This window comes from Colius striatus, chromosome Z (genome assembly GCF_028858725.1).
Source record: "Colius striatus isolate bColStr4 chromosome Z, bColStr4.1.hap1, whole genome shotgun sequence".
In the NCBI taxonomy this organism is placed as follows: domain Eukaryota; kingdom Metazoa; phylum Chordata; class Aves; order Coliiformes; family Coliidae; genus Colius; species Colius striatus.
In genome coordinates this window covers 88,759,705-88,781,916 of record NC_084790.1, presented here as the reverse complement: position 1 = coordinate 88,781,916, position 22,212 = coordinate 88,759,705, and the positions used below count along the sequence as shown (strand labels likewise).

The 22,212-nt window shown below is 54.9% G+C and overlaps 2 protein-coding genes across 2 annotated transcripts; one reads left to right on the top strand and one right to left on the bottom strand.

Moving 5' to 3' along the window:
• Window positions 1-8,976: 8,976 nt before the first annotated feature.
• Window positions 8,977-10,793, top strand: RAX (retina and anterior neural fold homeobox). The gene is made up of 3 exons (XM_062018897.1): window positions 8,977-9,253; window positions 9,332-9,561; window positions 10,341-10,793. Exons 1-3 carry the CDS (start codon window positions 8,977-8,979, stop codon window positions 10,791-10,793), a joined length of 960 nt encoding a protein of 319 aa, XP_061874881.1.
• A 6,765-nt stretch (window positions 10,794-17,558) lies between these two features.
• On the bottom strand, window positions 17,559-22,212 carry GRP (gastrin releasing peptide). The gene is made up of 3 exons (XM_062018869.1): window positions 22,071-22,212; window positions 20,642-20,892; window positions 17,559-17,917 (listed from the first exon to the last, which is right to left on the bottom strand). Exons 1-3 carry the CDS (start codon window positions 22,210-22,212, stop codon window positions 17,864-17,866), a joined length of 447 nt encoding a protein of 148 aa, XP_061874853.1. The 3' UTR covers window positions 17,559-17,863.

Sequence of the window (22,212 nt, the reverse complement as noted above, 5' to 3'; positions counted from 1 at the left end):
TTCCCTTCCCTTCCCTTCCCTTCCCTTCCCTTCCCTTCCCTTCCCTTCCCTTCCCTTCCCTTCCCTTCCCTTCCCTTCCCTTCCCTTCCCTTCCCTTCCCTTCCCTTTCTCCTTCCTTCTTCTCTCTTTCTCCTTCCTTCTTCTCTCTTTCTCTTCTTTCTTTCTTTTGCTATCTTTCTTCCTTTCTCTCTCTCCTTTTTTCCTTTCTTCCTTTCTCCCTTTCCTGCCTTCCCTCCTGCTTTCCTGCTTTTCTTTTCTCTTCCTGTATCTTCAATCTTTTGCATCTTTCTTTTCTCCCTTTCTCCTCTCCTTTCATGTCCTCTCATTTCTTGCTAGAATCGTTTATAGCATTTCAAGCTGATCATTTTTCCCTCGGTGTACTGGTAAGCACACAGGAAAACACGTTCTGCAAACACCCCTCCCACACGTATGATTCAAAGTTCTTTTTTGTTATGACATCTCTGAGTGGCTGAAGTGCAGATCCAAAGAATGCTGTCACTGGAACCTTCATGTATCTTGAGCCCATGACACCACTTCTACCTTCATTTTGTGTGCCTGCCTGTCTGATGCTGAGCCAATGAGGGGAGAACTGTGAATCTCCAGCTTCTCTCTAGCCAGAAGTGACTTGAAGAGAATCAGCTCCAGGCTTCTGGGGAATTAGCATCACGAAGAACATCAGTCCAGGTCTGTGAGACATGCAGATCACTTACCATACTTTGGTGCATTGGAGAGGAGAGCTCTGAGCTGCCAGCAAGAGACAGAGGTAGATAGTTTCGAGGTTCCCTGTATGCAGCCAGTTTGCTAACGGGAAAAGGAAGCTAAGATCATTTCCTGCAGATAGAGCAAGACACAAGACCGAACTGGTGCCTGTATTTTACCTGCCAAGGAGTGAGTTTATCTCATGTGACTGCATGGGGCCAGTTCTGCCTCTTTCCCCAGCCTAGAAGCTCGCTGGATGGTGCCTCATCCTGCAGCTGCCCAGCTGCCCATACCACTGCTCAGAGGTCAAGCCCTTGCCCTGGGTCCAGAGAGCATCCTCAGCACTGGGATGGGAAGGGTACTTGAGGAAGGGTGGTGACTAGGAAAAAGATGAGGAGTTGCATCATTGTCAGCTGACAAAGCTGGACCTCTTGCTTTTGCCACTTGTTTACTGGGAGGAGAGGAGATGCACTGTGCCTTTATGGATCATAGAGTCATACAATCATAGAATCGCAGGTGCTGGAAGGGACCTTTGGAGATCATCCAGTCCAACCCCCCTGCTAAAGCAGGTCCATCTAGATCAGCTCACACAGGAATGTGTCCAGGTGGGTTTGGAAACCTCCTGAGAAGGAGCCTCCACACCCTCCCTGGGCAGCCTGGGCCAGGGCTCCCTCACTCAAACACTGAAAGTTTGTCTTTATGTTTCAATGGAACTGTTTGTGTTCCAGCTTCATCCCATCACCCCTTGTCCTGCTGCTAGATACACAGATGCTAGATGCATAGAAAAAAGCGCTGCCCCAAACTCCTGACACTCACCAGTGAGATATTTGTAACTATTAATGAGATCCTCAGTCTCCCCTTCTCCAGACTAAACAGCCCCAGGTCCCGCAGCCTTTCCTCACAAGGAAGATGCTCCAGTGCCCTGAGCATCTTGCTGGCCCTGCACTGGCCTCTCTGCAGCAGTTCCCTGTCCCTCTGCAGCTGGGGAGCCCACAACTGGACACGGGACTCCAGATGAGGCCTCAGCAGATGTGGCAGAGCAGAGGGGGAGCAGAACCTCCCTGGCCCTGCTGCCCACACTCTGCTGGATGCCCCCAGCCTGCCATTGGCTTCTTGCCCACGAGGGCACATTGCTGGCTCCCACAGTGTTGCCAACACAGAAGTGTACCTGTGCCCCTGGCAGGGAGCAGAAGGAAGGCTGCCTTCTGCATGGGCTGGGGATGGGGTCTGTTTCTGCTTTGCTGTTCGACACAAAAGTCCTCGAGACAAAAAAGGCAGGAAAGCCAGATGGCAAGAAGGGCAGAAAGGACCTTCAGAAGCCACAGAAAACATCCAATGATTTCTCTGGCTTTTAACATGAGCAGATTTTGTAAGGATGTTTTTAATAGAGCTGCTGACTGCCCCAGGCTGCCATGATGCCAACTGCCAGCAAGGGCCTGTGACACTCACCTTTACCCACTGTATCAGCCCTGGCTAAGGGCAATCAAGCACTGATGACTGCTTTTGCCCTCTGCCAGAGACATTTCTTTCTTCTACAAGTCTGGCGGCCAGAGAACTTTCACCTCTGTCCATGGGCCCTGTGACTCCAGTTGAGCCCAGGAGGGGCCTGGGCTGGGCCGCGCCTGCGCCTGTCCCCGGCACAGCCAGGGCAAAGCAGTGGGACCTGGTACCTGCTTGCTGGTCCCTGAGCCTGACCCATAGGTGGACTTCCCAGCTTGGACTTGGCCCTGCTTGGCCGTGCAGACCCCCCTGTGCACAAAGACACTGGCTCAGCCGAGCCCTGCCAGCCACACACCCCCTCACCGGCCCTGCAGCCGCTGGCTGAGGCACAGGGAGAAGTAGCTGGTGTTGGCCCGGTGCTCCATGGCACGTCTCTGTGCAGGGGATGCAAGAGATCACCTTGGAAAAGCCCCTTCAGCAACCACTATTGAAATTCAAGTTGCACAGACTTCTTTGAAAGCCTGTTGTCAAGTGTTTTCCCCACAGCAGCCTCAGGAAAACAGGCCTTTTCCTCGTGCTCACTTCATTCTTACTTAAGAAACACAGAAGTTGTCAAGTTTACCCTGTTTTTTTTTCAGAGGATGCCCTGGTCCATCTGGAGAGGAATGTCAGTCATTTCTTCAGTGAAGATCTATCTTCAGCACGTTCAGAGCTCGTAAATGCTAACTCAGCCTCAAACACTCTGCCTAAAACCAACAAGGATCCTGATCTAAGTTTGTTTCTCTCTTGGGATCCTTCCCTGACATGTCACCAGATAATTAAAGCATCTGTATGCAAAGACAAATGGGCTTTTTTAGGAGGTCTTCAAAATACCTTAAATAGTTTTAGGAGGTCTTTTAAAGTAGTTAAAATCATTTCTGCTCAGGTCAACCAGCCTTTGGTTTGTAAGGATCAACCCTCTTTCCTCTGCATTTGTGCAAATCTGGTTGGTTTCTCCATCCCATTCTGTTACTGCACAGACTGTATTGTCTATAGAACACCAAGGTAAACAGTCCTAAGGCTTCCAACCCCTCGAATTAAAATGTGCCTGGGACGTCCTGACAATCTGACCGAAAGCATCTGGTGGTTTAAAGGAGCTAATTAAATTCATCAGCACATATAGGATCAGCGTTTTCACGGTTTAAAGGGTCAGAGAAGAAAGTACAGTTAGAATCACCAAACAAGGGATTAATGGGATTCCACCAAAAGAAAAAAGTGAGGGCTGGCAGAGGTGATGGGGCTGGGAGGGAGCTGCGGGCTGGCTCCGGATGGGGCCCTGCCCCCCACAGCGTGCCCAGCCCCCTCTGCCCACAGGGTGGGATACCTCCCCCCCAGCCCAGGGTGTGGGGTGCTCACTCTCCAGGGCTTAAGACGCCCTCCACTCCCCCAGCCTGGAATGCCCTCCAGCCCTGGCACTGGCCACTCACATGCTGATCTGCTACTGGGAGGAGAGTGGGCTGAGTCATGCACCATTTTTAGAGCCAGAGACATAAAACCTCTTCATCTGGACTGGCAGAGCTGGTTTCTGCCCTAAGCTCCTGTGCACAGACACAGGGGTGTTGGGGGCAGGATTTGTACCAGCCCTAGGTCTGCATCAGGGTCTGCACAGGAGTGGTGAGGCACCGTGGGTCCTAGCCCCAGGAGGGGCCAGCACCCTCCCCCCAAATGCCCTTTAGAGTGCTGGTGCAGGGCAGTGATGGCTGGGGCTGCAGGTCTGTCCTGCCCTCAGCAGGAGGGGGATTTGCAGTGTGCTGGAGGAGCTGCACCACCACTGTGGGCCCAGGCAGGTGGGCAGGGAGTGGCCAGGCTACATGGGGTGCAGGTCACTGCCCACCCACTCCCTGGATGCCAGGCCCTGACACAGACCACGGGAGCCTGGGGCAGTGCAGGCAGGGAGTCAGCACACACACTGCACCAGCTACCAAGGGAAAGTAAAGGAGGTCAGTGCGTGTGTGTGTGTGCGCTGGTGTGTGCGTGCAGGACGCTGGTGTGCATGTCTGTGCACAAGTGTGCATGCCCCTACACATGTGCGTGCATGTCTGTGCATGTGTACATGTGTGTGCATGCCCCTAAAGGTGTGTGTGCATGTCTGTGCACGTGTGCATGTGTATGTGTGTGCATGCCCCTACACACATGTGTGCATGCCTGTGCACAGGTCTGTGTGTGGGGAGCGTTGTCCGTGTCTGAGGGGACGTGTGCTGCAAGGAAGAGGAGCAGATTAAAGCGTCAGGTCACATGGGAGCTACTGCTGGACGGACCCTACCTGGGATTTGGGTTCTTAGAGTTAATAGGATCGCTGGAGCTCAAGGCCGTCATCCCATCAAGATAAATGTCTCTAGTGTCCACTTTTAAGCAATCTGAATTCAATTAGGCTAATTGGAAAACAAGCAAAGAAGGATTGCATTAATATAGCCTTACAGCATGAAGCTCAGGTCCCTGTGGAGGGATGGCAGCGTGTGCCGAGCCCACACACAGCCTTGGCCGCAGGCAGAGCTGCCCCCTCACCCAGCAGCCACGGCTGGTCACCCACCCGGGACGGGCTCTGGGGAGCCCCGGACATGGTGCTGCAGGCAGCCTGCTCCTCACTCTCTGTGGGATTCCTGCATGCCACAGGGCACCTTGTAAGTGGTGGAGAAACAGCCCTCCTAGGGGCAGGGAGAAAAAAACTTCACCAGAGAAACCCCCGAGCAGGAGGTGATGCAGAGGAGGCAGCAGCTCCCTCACACAGTGAGCTCTCAAGCAGGCTCTGAAGCAGCACACTCGGGAATCTCTGGGGAGAAAAAAACAAAGCTTTGCTTTTCCCTTCGGTTTTTAACACTCTGTTGGATGATACAGATGATGCAAAAGCAGCAGAGTGCAGGCTCCTCCCAGGTCAGTGTTGCCCTTTTTCCTTGCTGCGTGACCCTCAGTTTGCCAACCGACCTTGAAAGTCTATTTTATCTGCACACCACTGGTCTAGAGGGTGAAGTCCCACCTGCAGAGCAAATTGAGCTTCAAACATCTGCTCTATAGGGCAGCAGTTATTTCAGCTTGACATACAGACAAGACAGGAGGAAAGGAGGCAAGAACATGTAGCATTGATGGTGCTGACTTACTGCGTGAATTCACAACCCACAGCTACGTCTGAATAGTACCAACAAGACCAAAACTGTTCCCCTTGAGTCTTCACTATGCATGCAGATGAAGGAGGCAGAGTAGAGAGCTGTGCTTTAGAGGCTGTCCATCCTGAGCTTTTGTTTGCCTCCAAACATAATTTCAGATGTAATTATTCTGGTAACACGTTGGGAAAGAAAAAGACTTGAGAAGGGGATGGAATCAGAATCACAGAATGGTGAGGGCTGGAAAGGACCTTTAGAGAACATCCAGTCCAACCCCGCTGGAAAAGCAGGTTCCACCCAGATCAGGTCACACAGGAACGTGTCCAGAAAAAAGTGCTGCCCCAACATCCTGACACCCACCATTGAGATATTTGTAACTATTAATGAGATCCTCACTCAGTCTCCCCTTCTCCAGACTAAACAGCCCCAGGTCCCACAGCCTTTCCTCACAGGGAAGATGCTCCAGTGCCCTGAGCATCTTGCTGGCCCTGCAGATGAAGATGTTGAACCAGACTGGCCCCAGAACCCATCCCTGTGGAACTCCACTGGCCACAGGCCTCCAACTCCATTCTGTGCCATTGATCCCCACCCTCTGGGCTCTGTCATTCAGCCAGCTCTCCATCCACCTCACTGTCCACTCATCCAGCCACACTGCCTGAGCTTTCTGATGAGGATGTTGTGGGAGACAGTGTCCAAAGCCTTGCTGAAGTCAAGGTAGATGACATCCGCTGCTCTCCCCTCATCCAGCCAGCCAGTTATGCACTCATAGAAGGATATCAGGTTGGTCAAGTAGGATTTCCCCTTGGTGAATCCATGCTGATTGCCCCTGATAACCATCTTATCCTTCACATGTTCAGTGACAACATTCGAGTTGTTCCATCACCTTTCCAGGGATGAGGGTGCGGCTGACCGGCCTGGAGTTTCCTGCGTTCTCCTTCCTGCCCATTTTGCAGACTGGGGGCTGTCCTTGGAAAGGCAAGTAACAAATCCCATGCATTTCTAACAAATATTCTCAAATCTGATCTTGGTTGCCCCTGTAAATTTCCAAAGGGAAGTGGTCTTGGCAAAGCTGTGATGTACCAGGGTGCCCCCTTCTGAGGCTTCACACCCATGGCAGTGGGTAATTCAGCTTCACAGCCAGTACAACAGACCCCAAGGGAAATGTTTCGTTTCCTCTGCCATCCTTAACTCTCTGTGGTAGTCTCTGATTATCAGAGGAACTGTTAAGAGTTCCTCCATCCCCAGAGTACTGCGATGCCTCACGTGTGTCAGGACACCACAGCCTGTGCCTGCAGCATGACAAGAGATAGATTTGGAGCTGAAAGGGTCAGAGCTGCTTTCTGCTCTACCACAGGGCTGGGGTTATTCCCAGATTTTACAGACCGTGACCAAGAGAGTTGCTGCTTCTTTTGACAGCTCCACTCCCCTGCAAGAAGAACAAGGCAGTGACCAATGCAGCTCCACACAGAAAACATGGACTGTCAGAACCTGCTGCCAAGGGAAGGGAAACCTTCCCTATTAGAGAGGAAGGTCTCTCATGTCTTGCGTGGGATGTGTACCCTGCTTTGTGGAGTGGAGGGGTTTGTGCTCTACATTTACGTGGTGACTAACAGCATTAAAAAGGAGATCTGTCCTGGTGTTTGAGAACTTTGGCAGGTGCCCTCCAAGCTGCAGCTGTGCCAGGACCCGACGCTCTCTGTGGCCTCCAGTCTGTACTGACAGACTTGAGTCTGACTGAAGGGCTTTTGCTCCTTCGTCTCACCTTGCTATCATTTTTTTTCTATGAGCAAAAAAAGGATTCCCAGATTTGCCCAAGGCTTCTGGAAGGGCAGGAGTGTTTTGTGCTGCCTGTGAGTGCCATAAAGCCCCAGCTCCAAATTAGAAGAAATTAGGGACATTGCACAGTTCATTCATCTTCACTAATAGAGTTCTTGGGAAATACAAATGTAGATTAAAGGAACACAATGACCCCTGGCTGATTGCTTTGAGTACCCTCCAATGCCCCTACAATGGTATTGACTTGCTTTTCATATTGTGCACAAAAGCCACACTAACCTTTTCTTGTCTCTTCTGTTGGCCTCTTCCCTCTTTGCCAACACATGGCTGGGTTCCTTCAACCACAGCACCACCTCCCCCCACCCCAAGCAGTCAGGGAAGGCAAACCTCACCTGGAGCTAGGAGGAAAAGCCCAGTGCTTCTAAAAGGAGTTAACTTTGGGACATCAGACCTTACACCTTAAAAAGACATAGGCACTGGCAGAGGCAAGCATTGCTAATCTGTTTTGAAGCGATTTCCCCTGAAAAATCTACACCAAATGCATCCTGTCGGGGCAGAGGGGAAAGTAAACATGCAGATGTGTTGAGAGAGTCATACCTTTATTATTAGACTAGCTGTTACATCTCGAAAAGAAAGCAGCAGTGGTGGTTTGCATTCACATACAGTCTCCTTGGGCTTGAAACGAAAGCACCGTCAATGCAGGCTGAAAACCACTCTGAATGTTACTTGTGTTTGGGACATCTGGGACTAAGGACAGCTGGTGGCTTCGGGAACTGGCAAGTGCTAGCCTAAAAAGTGATAAAGTGATGTAAAGAGAAAAGCAGGAAAAATACTGGTGCATGAAGGAGTATGCTGGAGGCAGGAGACACAATGCTGTTGTATGCTCCTGAGTCTGTACCTTCTAACAAGCCAAACACAAAGTAAGGTCTGGGATTTGGGTCTCTGCTTTACTTCCAAAACCACTTTAAAGCTCTGCTCTCTAGACTTCTAGCCCCACTCAGGCTGTAAAAGACAGGGAGGGTCACAGAACCAGCTCTTCTCGCAGGGTCTGTCCTGTCCCCTAAAAAAGTTCCTCAGAAATACTGCCTAGTGCTTTCTCCAGACTTGTAAAGGCTGAAAGGCTGAGCCCATCTCCCTCAGATGTCCCCCGAGTTCGCCTGTACTTGCACTTGGCCTGAAACCCGGCTGTGCAGGCTGCTGGGCACAGGGCTGGCATCCTGGCGGGGATCCCACCACTGCCTTTTACCCCCCTGTGTTTTTCACCCTGGGCACTTGACCCAGAGCAGTGCCGCGGGACGCTCCTGCGTGTCACCTGTGCAGAGGCGACCCACGCAACCGCCGCACTTAACAGGAGCCTGGGACGGGCAGCGGCTGGAGCTGGCGGCGCAGAGAAACCCAGCGCGGCTCCGAGAGCCCGCAGCGCCGGCGAGGCACCGCGCAGCCCCCCCGTCCCGGCTCGTCCCGGCGCTGCCCGGCGGGGTCGGTGCCGCCGCGCCCCGGCAGCCGCGTGTCTCGCGGCGATTCCCGACGGCGCGGCCGGCGCGGCCCCGGCCCCAGCTCCGGCCGCGGGGCTCGGCGGGGCGCCCGGCCCGGGCCATCCCCCCGCAGCCGCCCGGGCCCGCCCCGCCCCGCGGGCCCCGGATGGCAGCGCCCGGCGCCGTCTGGGGCCGGGGCCGGCGGGGCGGAGCGGAGCGGAGCGGCCGCGGCGGGGGGGGGGCGCGGCGGGCGCTGCCGCGGGGCCCCGGGGATGCCCTGCCTCCCCCGCCGGGCCGCAGCCGTGCGGGGCCTCGCCTTCCCCTTCGCCCACCGCCCCCCGGCACTCCTCCCCCGCCCCAAGGACGCCAGCCCCGCCGGGCCGTGCCTCGCCAGAGCCGCCCCGGGGCCGGGCGGGACCGCAGCGCCGGGGCCCCGGGCCGGCCGCCCCATGCCCGCGCCCGGCGCCCCGCTCGCCATGGCCGAGGGAGCCTTCTCGCTGTCCGCTCAGGCGGCGCGGAGCCCCGGGGGGAACCCGTCGAGGCTGCACAGCATCGAGGCCATCCTGGGGTTCACCAAGGAAGACGGCCTGCTGGGTCCCTTCCTGCCCGACGGCAGCGCCGGCAGCGCTAAGGACGCGGACAGACGGGCTCCGCGGCACTGCCTCGCCAAGATGCCCGGGGAGCCGCCGCCGGCCGAGCCCCAGGGCCGCGCCGAGCGCTTCCAAGGTGAGGGGCGGCTGGCCGGGGGGCGGGCAGGGCGGGCGCGATCGCCCTCCCGGTGACCCGCCTGTCTTCCCCTCGCAGAGCCGTTCTGTCCCAGCAGCGCCAGCCCCGAGCTGCCTGCCGGCAGCAGCGGCGAGGCGAAGCCGTCGGACGAGGAGCAACCCAAGAAGAAGCACCGTCGGAACCGCACCACTTTCACCACATACCAGCTCCACGAGCTGGAGCGCGCCTTCGAGAAGTCCCACTACCCCGACGTGTACAGCCGCGAGGAGCTGGCCATGAAGGTCAACCTGCCCGAAGTTCGCGTGCAGGTAACGCCCGCCCCCGCCCCCCGGCCCGGCCCCGGCAGCCCCGGGGGCCCCGGGCTCGGGATCCCCTGCACGGCCCGGCACAGCGCGTCTCGGCACTGCCCCGCGTTCCTGGCCCGGCCCGGCCCCGGCGCAGCCCCGCATTCCCGGCCCCGGGAGCCCCCGGCCCGGTGTGGACCCGCGCTCCGGAGCCGGCCCGGCCCGACGTGCGGACAGCCCTGGGGTCCGCAGCGTCCCGCCCGCCCGGCCCCGCGCCGCAGCCGCGGCCGGAGCGCGCTGAGCGGCTCCGTGGGACGCCGCTGGAACGTCCCAAGCGGCGGCCCGGACCCTGCACGGCCCAGCGGGACGCTGTGGACCCCGGGGCAGTGTTCCGCTTGGCTGCCGCACCACTGCGCTTTGACTGGTATGTCCGGAACCGTGGTGAGGGCGGCTGAGCCGAGCCGAGCCGAGCCGAGCCAGGCCGGGCCAGGCAGGGCAGGGCAGGGCAGGGCAGGGTGGGCTGGTCTCAGCACGGGACAGTGGCCACATGGCCTCCCCCGGGGAAGCACTGCTGAACCTGCTGAGCATGATGTGCCATCCACTGCTCCATCGTGTTCTGCTCACTCTGTTCACCTGTACCGCAGCCCCCAGGGGAGAGATGCTGTGCCCTCCGTGGGCGCCGCTGCTCTCCGTGGGTGCCGCTGCCCTCCCTGGGGGCCACTGCCTTCTCTAGGTGCTGGTGCTCTCTGTGGCTGCCACCGTGGTGCTGCCTCACGGCCCAGCTAACGCGGCTGTGCTTGCAGGTGTGGTTTCAAAACAGACGGGCCAAGTGGAGGCGTCAGGAGAAGCTGGAGGTGACCTCCATGAAGCTGCAGGACTCGCCCATCCTCTCCTTCAGCCGCTCGCCACAGGCAGCGCCCATGGGTCCTCTCAGCAGCAACCTGCCGCTGGAGTCGTGGCTCAGCCCGCCGGTGCCCAGCAGCACGGCCCTGCAGACGCTGCCCAGCTTCGTGGCCTCGCCACAGAGCCTTCCTGGCAGCTACACGCCGCCGCCCTTCCTGAACTCTCCGGTGGTGACCCACGCGCTGCAGCCGCTGGGGGCCATGGGGCCGCCGCCGCCCTACCAGTGCGGAGCCGCCTTTGTGGACAAGTTCCCCTTGGACGAGGCAGATCCCCGCAACACCAGCATTGCCGCCCTGCGGATGAAAGCCAAGGAGCACATCCAGTCCATCGGCAAACCCTGGCAGACAATCTGAATGCCGTCTTCAGCACCACCTGGGAGAAACCCCGTGGGCAAGGCTGGTCCTGGGAAGACCAAGGGACCCCCTTGCCCCACTCTGGCTCCCCTGAACAGGGAGGCAAGGGAGGGCTGTTACTTGCACCAGCCTTTCCCCATGCCTTGACTCGCTTTGTGTTTTGTGGTCCTTTTAATTCCCTCTTCCACATGCCCTGCAGGGATAGGGGCCTGACCATAGCTTAGGAAAGCAAACAAACAAAAAGAAATCTCTTTTGCTCTCCCTCCTTGGCTGGACACTTTAGTTGCAATAAAAGCTGCAGTAGAGTGAAGAGCTGTGTCAGGTGGCTGGGAACCAAGTTCTGTGTTACCTGGGGAGGGGTGTCTACTTTTGCACCATTCCAGGGCCCAACCTGCACCAGGGCTGTGCAGTGTGTCTGGGCACACAGGCACCGAGCCACAGCCTGCACCAGGGCTCCGAGCCACAGCCTGCACCAGGGCTGTGCAGTGTGTCCGGGCACACAGGCACCGAGCCACAGCCTGCACCAGGGCTCCGAGCCACAGCCTGCACCAGGGCTGTGCAGTGTGTCTGGGCACACAGGCACCGAGCCACAGCCTGCACCAGGGCTCCGAGCCACAGCCTGCACCAGGGCTGTGCAGTGTGTCTGGGCACACGGGCACCGAGCCACAGCCTGCACCAGGGCTCCGAGCCACAGCCTGCACCAGGGCTGTGCAGTGTGTCTGGGCACACGGGCACCGAGCCACAGCCTGCACCAGGGCACCGAGCCACAGCCTGCACCAGGGCTGTGCAGTGTGTCTGGGCACACGGGCACCGAGCCACAGCCTCTACCAGGGCTGTGCACCGTGTCTGGGCACATGGGCACCGAGCTACAACCTGCACCAGGGCTGTGCACCGTGTCTGGGCACACAGGTACTGAGCCACAGCCTGCACCAGGGCTGTGCACCGTGTCTGGGCACACGGGCACCGAGCTACAACCTGCACCAGGGCTGTGCACCGTGTCTGGGCACACAGGTACTGAGCCACAGCCTGCACCAGGGCTGTGCACCGTGTCTGGGCACATGGGCACCGAGCTACAACCTGCACCAGGGCTGTGCACCGTGTCTGGGCACACAGGTACTGAGCCACAGCCTGCACCAGGGCTGTGCACCGTGTCTGGGCACACGGGCACCGAGCCACAACCTGCACCAGGGCTGTGCAGTGTGTCTGGGCACACAGGCACTGAGCCACAGCCTGCACCAGGGCACCGAGCTACAGCCTGCACCAGGGCTGTGCATCATGTCCGGGCACACGGGCACCAAGCTACAGCCTGCACCAGGGCTGTGCAACGTCTCTGGGCACACAGGCACAGGCTACTTGCACCCTGTGGGGTGCAATAGGCCTGGCCATGGGGCCTTGTCGCCGGCTCTCCAACAGCAGGACCCTGCCTGGGGTGTGTGTGAGCGCTGGGGGCAGTGGCTGCAGCCCCACAGCCGGCAGCACATCCCGCAGGGCTCTCTGCTAAGCACGCAGGGACCTGAGACCTGACAGCCTGGGGACTGCAACAGCGCTCCCACAGCTGCCTTTGCAGGGCAGCCCCAGGGTCGGATGGGCTTTGCCCACCTGTGTTGCAGTAGGCTGGGGTTGGTGCCAGGCCTTTGGTCCTTGCTGCCTCCTGGGACATGGGGCCATTGGGTGCTGCAGGACCCAGTGTCCCCGCAGCCCTGACTGACAGGGTGCTGGGGGCTGGAGCTGTGCGGGGGAACACTGTGTGCATCCTGCCCACAGCGGCTGCCCAGCGCAGCCCCTGGCATGGTGCTGGTCCTCACTCCCCTGCCCACCCTCTGCCCATCGCCAGGCTGCTGAAAGTAAACCTGCGGCACCTTTGTTTTCCATTATCTCCGTTACTGCCTGTAATGGGGCTGAGAAGCTGTAATGAAACCCCCCTTCTCCTGCGCTGGGCACGGGGTGCTCCACACACTCTGGAGGTTGTGGCAATTAACGTTTCTCATTAGGGAAGAGAGAAGGACGCACAAGCGCCCTCATTGTGTCCTGGGGATGATTCAATGCGGACTGGGAGACCTCTCCTTTCACCGTTTCCCACTCGTTGTGGCCATACAAAGGCTGGCGTCTAATTATATTTTCACAATCTGTGCGTATCTTTTAAGAGTCCTGTCAGAAACAAGTACATCAGCTTTGTTCACTTCAGAGAGCTTTTTAACCTCAGACAGCAGTTTCTAAACATCCCTTCACAGTCTTCTCTGCAGCAGTCCCCATCCATTTTGTGTAGAGCTGCTCTGAGAGATAATAAAAATCCCTCTATTTTGAAGCTTTCTCCTCTCTCCCTGCAGATCCAACCTGTCACGATGTGCTGTGCCCAGGCCCTCAGGCTTTGCTTCCCAGGGCTGTACTGGGCCAAGGGGTGCAGGGAGGCCCAGTGGGTGATCCCTGCTGAACTGCGTGGGGACATGGTGTGTGTGGGCTCAGCTTCCTCAGTGCATGCTTCTGCTTCCATGGCAAGGAAAATGCCATCTCTGTAGGGACCAGGGGCACATTGTGCTAACCTGAGTAAAGTTCTGGATGGAAAGGAGAGGGGAAACTGCATTCTCTTCTTCTTCATGGGCTGGAGCAATCCCACTTGTCATTACCTGGCTGCAGTGCAACTGCATCTCTGATACTGCAGACCATCCTGCATGTGAACACGTTTAACTGTTGCCTTCTTACCTGTGCTTGTTGCTCACTGTTAGCCCGCAGCTCCCCAAGACTCCAGTGGTGCTCTCCCACCTTTAGCCACTACTGCTGCCTCTCCCTGTTGCCTCCAGTTCTTCTGTATCCTGCAGAGCCATTGTAAAGACCCTGACTTTCTGGTCAGTCCTGTAACAAGCACTGGTACTTGGCTACTGGATGTAGTTGGGGACTAGCAGCAGATAAAACCCTTGATAACAGGACAACAGAAGCTGCAGCTGAAGACATCTGCTCACTTTTATTAAGCTCCTGATCCAACACCTGCGAGCAAAAAATTGGAAAGATTATGTCAGGCCGTGGTGATTGTTGTGTTACTGACAAAGCAAGCAGGCGCTTTGTCAGCCGCTGTACAAGCGACCCTGCGGTGGACAAACCATGTGCAGTCACGTCCTGCAGAGACAGTTGCGAGTTTACTGCTAAAACTAAGTGTCTTAACCAGATAAATGTAAGTGGGCACAGGCAGGTAAATGTTCCTCAAACAAAGAGACGGAGGCACACATAAACGCCTCTCTTTTGTGCACCCTGTCTGGTTTTCTGTGTTCCTACACTTTCTTTCACATTGTCCCATTCCATTCTAAAAGCTCATTTGTTCATTTTGTTGTAAATATCTTCTCCTTCTTAATTGGGTGCTGAGTCTAATAATCCTGCCTCGGCTTGTTAACTGTACAATAGCAGTCAGAGTTAATGACCCATTAGTGATTAATTCCTTAAACAGCATCTAATTGCTCACTGTAAAACCTTTTCTTAAAACTGGATTAAATCATCTAGATCCTTAACCACTTCTTTACTCTAACTTTGCTAAGGCTATTAGCCCAGCCGGTTCTGAGTGATCTGTTTCCTCTTTTGCTTAAACTGTCTTAGCAAGACGGTATTTTTAGTGTGTGTGTCTGATTTTGTTTGCAACATCTGAAGTTCTAAGGCAGAATAATACTGTTAAAAGACTGCCAGGGGAAATATTAAGAACTTTACTCCTTTGCAATGAGACAGTTGCAGACAGTGACTGTTACTGTCACACCAGGAAAGATGGACTTGCAGGACAGGGCTTGTCAGCAGTTCCAGCTGCTTGTGACAGTGTGTAGGCTTTGGTGGGTGACGCTGTAAATACTTCTTAGAGTTGTCCCAAAAGCAGCTTGGTCTTTGCTCAGTGTCCTGAGCCTGATGCAGTTGACAAAGGCTGCTGCAAGAGGTTCCTGGGAGGAACTGCTACACGGAAATGAATGCTTGCCATCCTCCCAGGGACAAAGATACCTGCTCCTGGGCACATTGCACCTCCCATCCCAACAGGGCAAACGACTAGAAAGGAAGGGCAAACCTGTCTGGGAATGGGAAGCAAGATAGTCTGTGCCTACCACCAGCCAAACTGAACTACCCCATCATCAGATGGGGGAAGGACAGCCAGTGTCAGAAGCTGAGGAGCTCCTTTCCCCTTTCTTTCCCCACTATCTTTCACTGGGTGAAGGGGCTCTAGCTATGTCTGGAAAGCCTCATTCATTCCCAGATGAGCCCCACATGGTCAGTCTGAGCATCCTGTTTTTCAGCTGGGGAGAGGATGGGTAGGTGGATTTACATTTCTTAAATTGTCCACTTGGCACTTGCTTCAAAGTTGTGGAAAACTAAAAGTACTTCATCATCTCTGCATCTGCTTCACCTGTAGCAATGTCTCCCCTGGCAAATGGGGGTTAATCCCGGGGGGTTTCTGCTTCACAGGTGAGGGGCAGAGGAGGTGACTCTGATGGGAACTCTTCCCCTTAGGCCTGGCTTTGCCTGGATCAGAAATCCGAGGTGTAACACAGAGAAGTGGAAAGTTTGTCACAGGTCAGTGGCGTGAGCTGTGCAGGAGGGAAGACAGTCGTCGTCCAGAGCTTTGAAGCTCTCTGAATGAACTGCGGTGGAAACGCCGTCAGCGAACTCGGCAGTCTCGTGTGCTTTGTCGGCACCCAGCCCGTCCGGCTCCACGGCTGCGCCTGAGACCTGCGGTGCGGCGCGGGGGGCACCGGGCTGGGCTCCGACACCCGGGGCACCGGACCCCCGTGACTCCGCTCTCGGGCTGCCGCAGCCCCCCGCCGCCCCTCGCGCCCCGCCACACCCCATCGTCCCCCCGCATCTCCCCATCGCCCTCCCCCGCACCACCCCATTGCCCCTCCCGCACCTCCCCCCCACATCGCCCCCGTCTGCCCCACGGCTGCCCCCCCGCATCGCCCCCCCAACCCCAGGGCTGCTCCCGCATCGCCCCCCCCCCCACGGCTGCCCCGCAGCGCCCCCCCCACGGCTGCCCCGCAGCGCCCCCCCCACGGCTGCCCCGCAGCGCCCCGCGTCCCGTCCGTGGCCCGAGGGCGCCTCCTGCCGGACGCGGCCGCACAGCCGCTGCCGCCGGGCTGCGGGAAGCGGCCCCCGAGCTGCGCCACACGGCCCGTGCGTTTGGCTAATTCGTATCTTTGTCTGTTCTGTTTCATCACAGGACGGTGGGGATTGGAAGGATCCTCCAGAGCTCACCCAGCACCAGCCCCTGCTCAAGCAGGTTCCCCTTGCTCAGGGGGCACAGGAACGTGTCCAGGTGGGGTTGGAAACCTCCCAAGAAGGAGCCTCCACACCCTCCCTGGGCAGCCTGGGCCAGGGCTCCCTCACCTCAGCACCAAAGCAGTTTCTCCTTGTGTTTAACTATTTGTGTTCCAGCTGATGTCCATCACCCCTTGTCCTGTCACTGGGCAGAAAAAAGATGTCACCTCATTCTCCTGACACCCACCCTTTATGTACCTGTCAGTGATGCTAGGGTCTCCCCTCAGACTTCTCTTTTCTAGGCTTAACATCTTCAGGTCCCACAGTCTTTCCTCATAAGAAAGATGCTCCAGTCCCCTGATCACCTTTGTAGCTCTGCACTGGACTCTCCCTAGAAGTTCTCAGTCTCTCGAGCTGGGGAGAACAGTTGAGGTTGGGAGAGGCCTCTGGAGGGGTCACCTTGTCCAATCCCCCTCTCAGACAGGGTTACCTGGGACCAGTTGCCCAGGACCATGTCCAGATAGCTTTCGAGTATCTCCAAGGAGAGTGATATTTCAACGACCTCACCGCTCCTCAGAGAAACCTGCACCAATGCTGAAGTCATCCTTACAGTGAAAGGCATTCCCTGATGTTCAGAGGTGCCACTGCTTATGCTTGGGAAGAGCCTCTCTTCTTTATATCCTCCCTTCTGGTATTTATACCCACTGACAAGAACTCCTGAGCCTTCTCCAGGCTGAACAGTGCAGCCTGCCCTTGCAGGAGAGATGCTCCAGCCTCTTAATCATATTCTGTGGCCCTTTGTTGGACTTCTCCTGTAGTTTACCCATGTCCTTCACATACTGGGTGCTCAGAACTGGTCTTAGTACTGCAGGAGTGGCCCCATCAGTGCCAAGCAGTGCTAAGTGCTTATCCAGACCTGCTTCTCCTGCTCAGTGTCAAGCTGTGCGTGGACGTATGCTTCCTGCCCTCCCCACAGTCTGGTCTGTCAATCCTCTCCTTTGAGGAAAGGTGGCAGCCCACTGTCTCCTTGCCAGGGCCCTGGTGCAAGACTGTCCACTCCAGAATGTACAAGTGAGCAAGGATCACGGCTTGGCTACAGTGTGCTGCAGCCCCACAGAAGGTGTCATGAGCTCGTTCTCCTGTAAGGCCCCTTTCTTCCTTCAGTCCCCCGTGGACATAAGATGGTACGGGAGCTGCTAACACATGGTTAGATGTGTGGTGCGAATATGCAGAGCTGCCTCGTCACCTCTGAGTCAAACAAGGAGACAGAGTATCTTCCAGCAGGTCTCCCTGCTGCCTGCACGTGGAACTGTGTCACACGCTCTGTACCTGGCCCATCGGTGCCTGGGGAATGCAGTGTCAGCTTCAGAAGTGACAGACCAGGGAGCAACTCAGGGAGGAGGAAAGCCTCAGTGGAACATGAATCATTCTGGTTCTCTTCGTTACTAGCTGTGGCGCAGTCTATTTCCCTTTTATTGCCTCAAATGAAAGTATAAACTCAGCCTTTTTATTAGTACTGTTTATTGTGAGTGTTGAGATGCGGTGTAGTTTTGAACTAGGAGATGAACTGATTAGATAGGTAAGTCATTTAATTAATTGGAAGACCCTTCCGTGACAATTTTACATGTATGTATGTCAAAGCCATTCAGGTGAGAAAATGTAACCTTGAAAATGAAGTGGAGAGTTTAGTCACTGCTGAAACATACAAGAATATGTGTATTTAGGTATTTTACACAAAGGAAATCTTGTTTACAGAAAAGAGACCTTGTTGATTATCTGATACAATCAAGTGCTTGTGAAATATAGTCTCTTACAGAAAGCATTCAATTTCTTCGTGATTTAGAGACCTTCCTTCAGCTTGGAGTGCTTTCTTTCATATTCACCACTTGAAGCAGATAGTCCATCATCTAATAAAAAGAGAAAAATATCGTTTATAGACCCATCCTGAAAAAAAGCAACTCACTAAGTTAATAAGCCTAATATAGATCTGCTCTGTGCATTCACATAACAAGCACATTCCTAATCATCTTTCAAAGACAGACCTCATCTGTCTCGGTTACTGTCACAGCCAACTGCCAAAGGATGAGGAAAGTCATTCTCCCAAGTAATTCTCCCTCTGCCATCCCATTTATATAGTGTCTCATTAGTGTTAAAAAGCCAAGTCATGGAAACAATTTAAAGCTTATTTGCCTACTTACTTGTATGCTTAGGCCAGCTTACAGGAGAGATTTCCTTCCTGAGCTTTAACCGCAATTTATTCAAAGAGCAGAGAGCAGGCGAGACCTTCGTTTGGCCCGCATTAACCAAAGGCAGAGGAAAGGAGTTCAGACGCAGCACCCTGAGCCTGACTCCCAGAACCATTACCCTCATCTCTTTGGCTGTTTTGACTATATATGTGTTACAGCACTTTCCATCTGCCTGGGTGAGTCTTTAGAAAGATCTAAAGAAAAAACATTGTCAGAAATGTACAGCACAGTTTGAGCATCAATGGCAAGTGATGCACAGGATGCAGCTAATGAACAAGACCCTCAATCGAGTTGCCATAAGAACTTCTCTGTTTCCTTCTGCAGCCTTTTTCTTTGGGGATTTCTGATCTTGCATTTAAAACTCAAATGTTAAATTAAATTGAGTAAATTTGAAAGGCTCCATAGACCAAAGTTTTTGCACATTTCTTCACAACACAGCCTGTTTCCTCCCAACACAGCCTGTGTCTGCTGCCCTGGGGAAGGCAGGACTGCACCCACACAGAGACAGGCACCTCTGCAAGTGTGAGCTCAGCCTGTGGGAACCTCAGCCCCCTCGGTGGTGGTAGCTCTGGGAACAGTTGTTCCAGCAGCCGACTGTAGGGTCCACAATTTGCCTTTTTTTGGTCACATTTCAATACCTCAGCTCAACGGGCTGTTTCACAGCAAGCACTAACCCGCAATAAAGGTGGTGTCTGACTTTTTCTCCTTTCTGAAGCCAAAGCGAAAACAGGACACCCTGTCTTATCTAGGCTGCCTGTAATTGAGTATTTGTGTCTAACGGTAGGAAGGAACAGGTTACGTGCTGGTTTAATGATTGCCTTTTACTTCAGGATGGAGACAAAGTAACTGTTTACTGCTGGAAGCCAAAGTTCTACGGCAAAACGAGGTCCTGCAAGCTGTCTGTACCTTAGTCACACGAAATCCGAGATTTTTTTACACTAATCACAGCAGAAATTTGGATATTTACGGCAATAATCTCATTATTCCACACATATGCTCAATGTCTGACTACAAAAATGTGAGTATTAATTTAGGGTGAAAGTACAGACATGTGGATATTAATCAACTTACTGGAGGCAACTTTGAGCCTTGGAAAGTATGATTGAGTAACAGATACTTTCAGAAACCATAGCATAATGGAATCTCTTCACCTAATTTGATTACAAAGCTGCACACTGCAGAACTGAAGATGAGATAAATAGTTTACTTTTTAGGTAATATTATTCACTGTTATTATAAGCATCACTACCACAAAGCTGTAACCAGAAAGAAACCTAGGGACAACCTCCACATTAGTGGTGTAAGAGACTTAAATCATGGCTTAATTTAGTGGGGAAATTTTTACCCATAATGAAGTAAAAACCAGAGTATTCACTGAGCTTACTGTGCCAGGATTTCAGGAGGAAGAGCAGGTTGAAGTTAGCCCAAGAATATTAATTACATCACATTAGAGTAGAATATGGGAAGGAAGAAGTCTTGTCATTAACATCTCTAAGGGAATGAATTAGTGTTTCTGTTCTATTTCAGTGCCACTGAAAACCATTTTGCATATACACATCACCACTACTGTACCTGATGCATTATAAAGAAAGGGGTTTTCCAGTCAATTCTGCAATCTTCATTATGTCATTTAGACCCTGATTCCCTTCTGCGAAACCTCACTGACACACTTCTAAGTGTATCTTACAGGATTTAGCAAAAGAATAGGGGTGAATCTGTTCCAAAGCCTTGTTACATAGTGAAACAGTGCTGCTGAGTGCATTAACCTGAAGGAAGATGAAGGGGGTTGTAAGTGTATGTTAGAGATCATCAGTAGCCACAGACTCATTTTGCAAGACCACAAGTGACCACAGCAGTGGCCAACACCATCGGTGGAGAGGTGGAAAGGCTTGCAGGAGACAAAGGCAAAGCTGGGAAGAGAAGAAACTCTGCAGCCCAGCTGCTCTGTCCCCTGGATGGACACAACCCCACCAGCCAGACAAGGGAGATGGTCCCTGTGAGGTGGCTTTACACACAGCACCTCTGCCCTCTATTCACAGCAGCCTGGCTGGTTTCTGCTGGGCTAGTGCAGAACCTGCTGCTGACACGGCCATCAGAGCATCATGTGCTAGAAAAGAGGAGTGGAACGGCAAAGCAGCTTGAAGGGAATCTAGACACTAAAAGCTGCTTAACATTTGCCAAGTTTATGCCCAGTAGCAAACTATCTCATGAAAAATACAACCCGTGAGTGACAATCTGCAGTTAAGAGCAGAGTCTTATTTTACTGAATTTTAGTGCATGAAAGGCATTGCCACCAGGTTCCCAGTCAATCCACAAGTCAGAGAAAGCTGAGACATCACTGTGAAACAAAACCTGGAGTGTTTTTACAGGTTCTGTCTTACTCACGTCTTTCCAGCTGCTGTTGTCTCCTGCCTCCCAGCTGCTCCTGGCATGCCAGGGAAGCCCTCCTTTTGAAAAGTGAGCACTTTTATTTTCATTCCCTTCCAGCAGACGTAGCAAGTATTTTGAGATTTCTTCCCACTGCATATAGTCTTCCAGCTGCTTCATGTTTTCAGGTAATGCTGAAGATGGTGTCTTGGTTTCTTCTTCATAAACATCAGGAAAATCCCCAGTGCTCTTTTTCCCCATTAAATGCCCTGTGACAAAGACAGCAGCATGAAATTCATGAGAATTGGTAGTATTACATTGCTGAAACCTCATCTGGAAGTTGTTCTTGACTGACAGTATGGAAGGGAAAGGGTTAGGTGATATCGAAGCTGACACACAACTGGAACTGGAGATTTTGTCACAGTGTCACACAGAATTTTATGCTACCTGGTCAGAGAAAATGTTGCTGAGAGTGGGACAAAGATAACCAAGTATTTTCCTGGGGCTAGGGAGAGTACCTGGTAAGAGCTGCTGGAAGAAGTGGACGAAGAAGCTGTAGGTTTTAGACTTTCTCTGTTCCTTGTGGGAACTCCAGCGTAAGCCTGTGTGCCAGTGCCTTTCTAGGAGCACTGGGTGCACTTTTGGTGTACCATACTTTACCATCATCACAATGACATCCTAGTTGGCTTCAGGCTACAAAAAAATAGGCTATTGGGAAAGGATAGAGGAGAGGTAGCACCGGAGGAGCCTCCTCCGGGCTGAGTGGTCCAGGGCTGCGGCTGGGACTGGGGCTGCCCGGGGCGCTGGCTGCGCCTCGGGGTGATGGAGAGCCCAGGGCTGCAAGTCATTTGCCTCCGAGCTTGGCTCTGGGTTCTCGTGTCTCTGAAGAGAGATAGGGGCAGGGAACACAACCGTCAAATAAATGTCAAAGGTAGCGCGGAAAGCCGCGCTACCCCGCACCCTCTGTCCCGCCCGAATCCGGGGGAAGGCTGGAGCCCAAAAGCTCCCCGGGACGCAGGTCATTCCCGCGGCAGCGCGGCTCCGAGCCCGCTGCTCTCGGCTGGATGCCGCCCGAGGGCTCTGGCGCGGCGGCTACAGCCCACCCAGGGGCGCGCTGCCCCAAGCCCAGCGCCGGCACCGGGTAGCGCCCGGCGGGGACGCGCTCGCACGGTCCCGCCGGCTGCGGGGCTTGGGGCGCCGGTGGGACGGGACCCGCGCCGAGCGGGGCGGGCACTGCCCGGGGACCGGAGGCGTTCCGGTACGGCAGCGGCCGCTTCCCCAGCGCCGGGGCTCTCCCCGCGGCCCTCCCGCGCCGTCCCGAGCGCCGGACGCGGGCTGTCGCGCCCCGTCCGCCCCGCCGAGCCGCCGCGGCAGCTCGCCCCGGTGGGCACGGGCATTGGAGCGGCGCGGGCACCGTCGGGGAGCGGCGGCAGCGCCGGACACTTACCCACAGCCCAGTGGCTGCCGCGCGGGTAGATCTTGGTGAGCGCGGGGGGGCCGCCGGGCTGCAGCGGCGCCGCGCCGCCCTGAGCCGCCAGCAGCGCCAGCGCCAGCAGCGGCACCGCGCCGGGACGCGCCGCGCTGCCCAT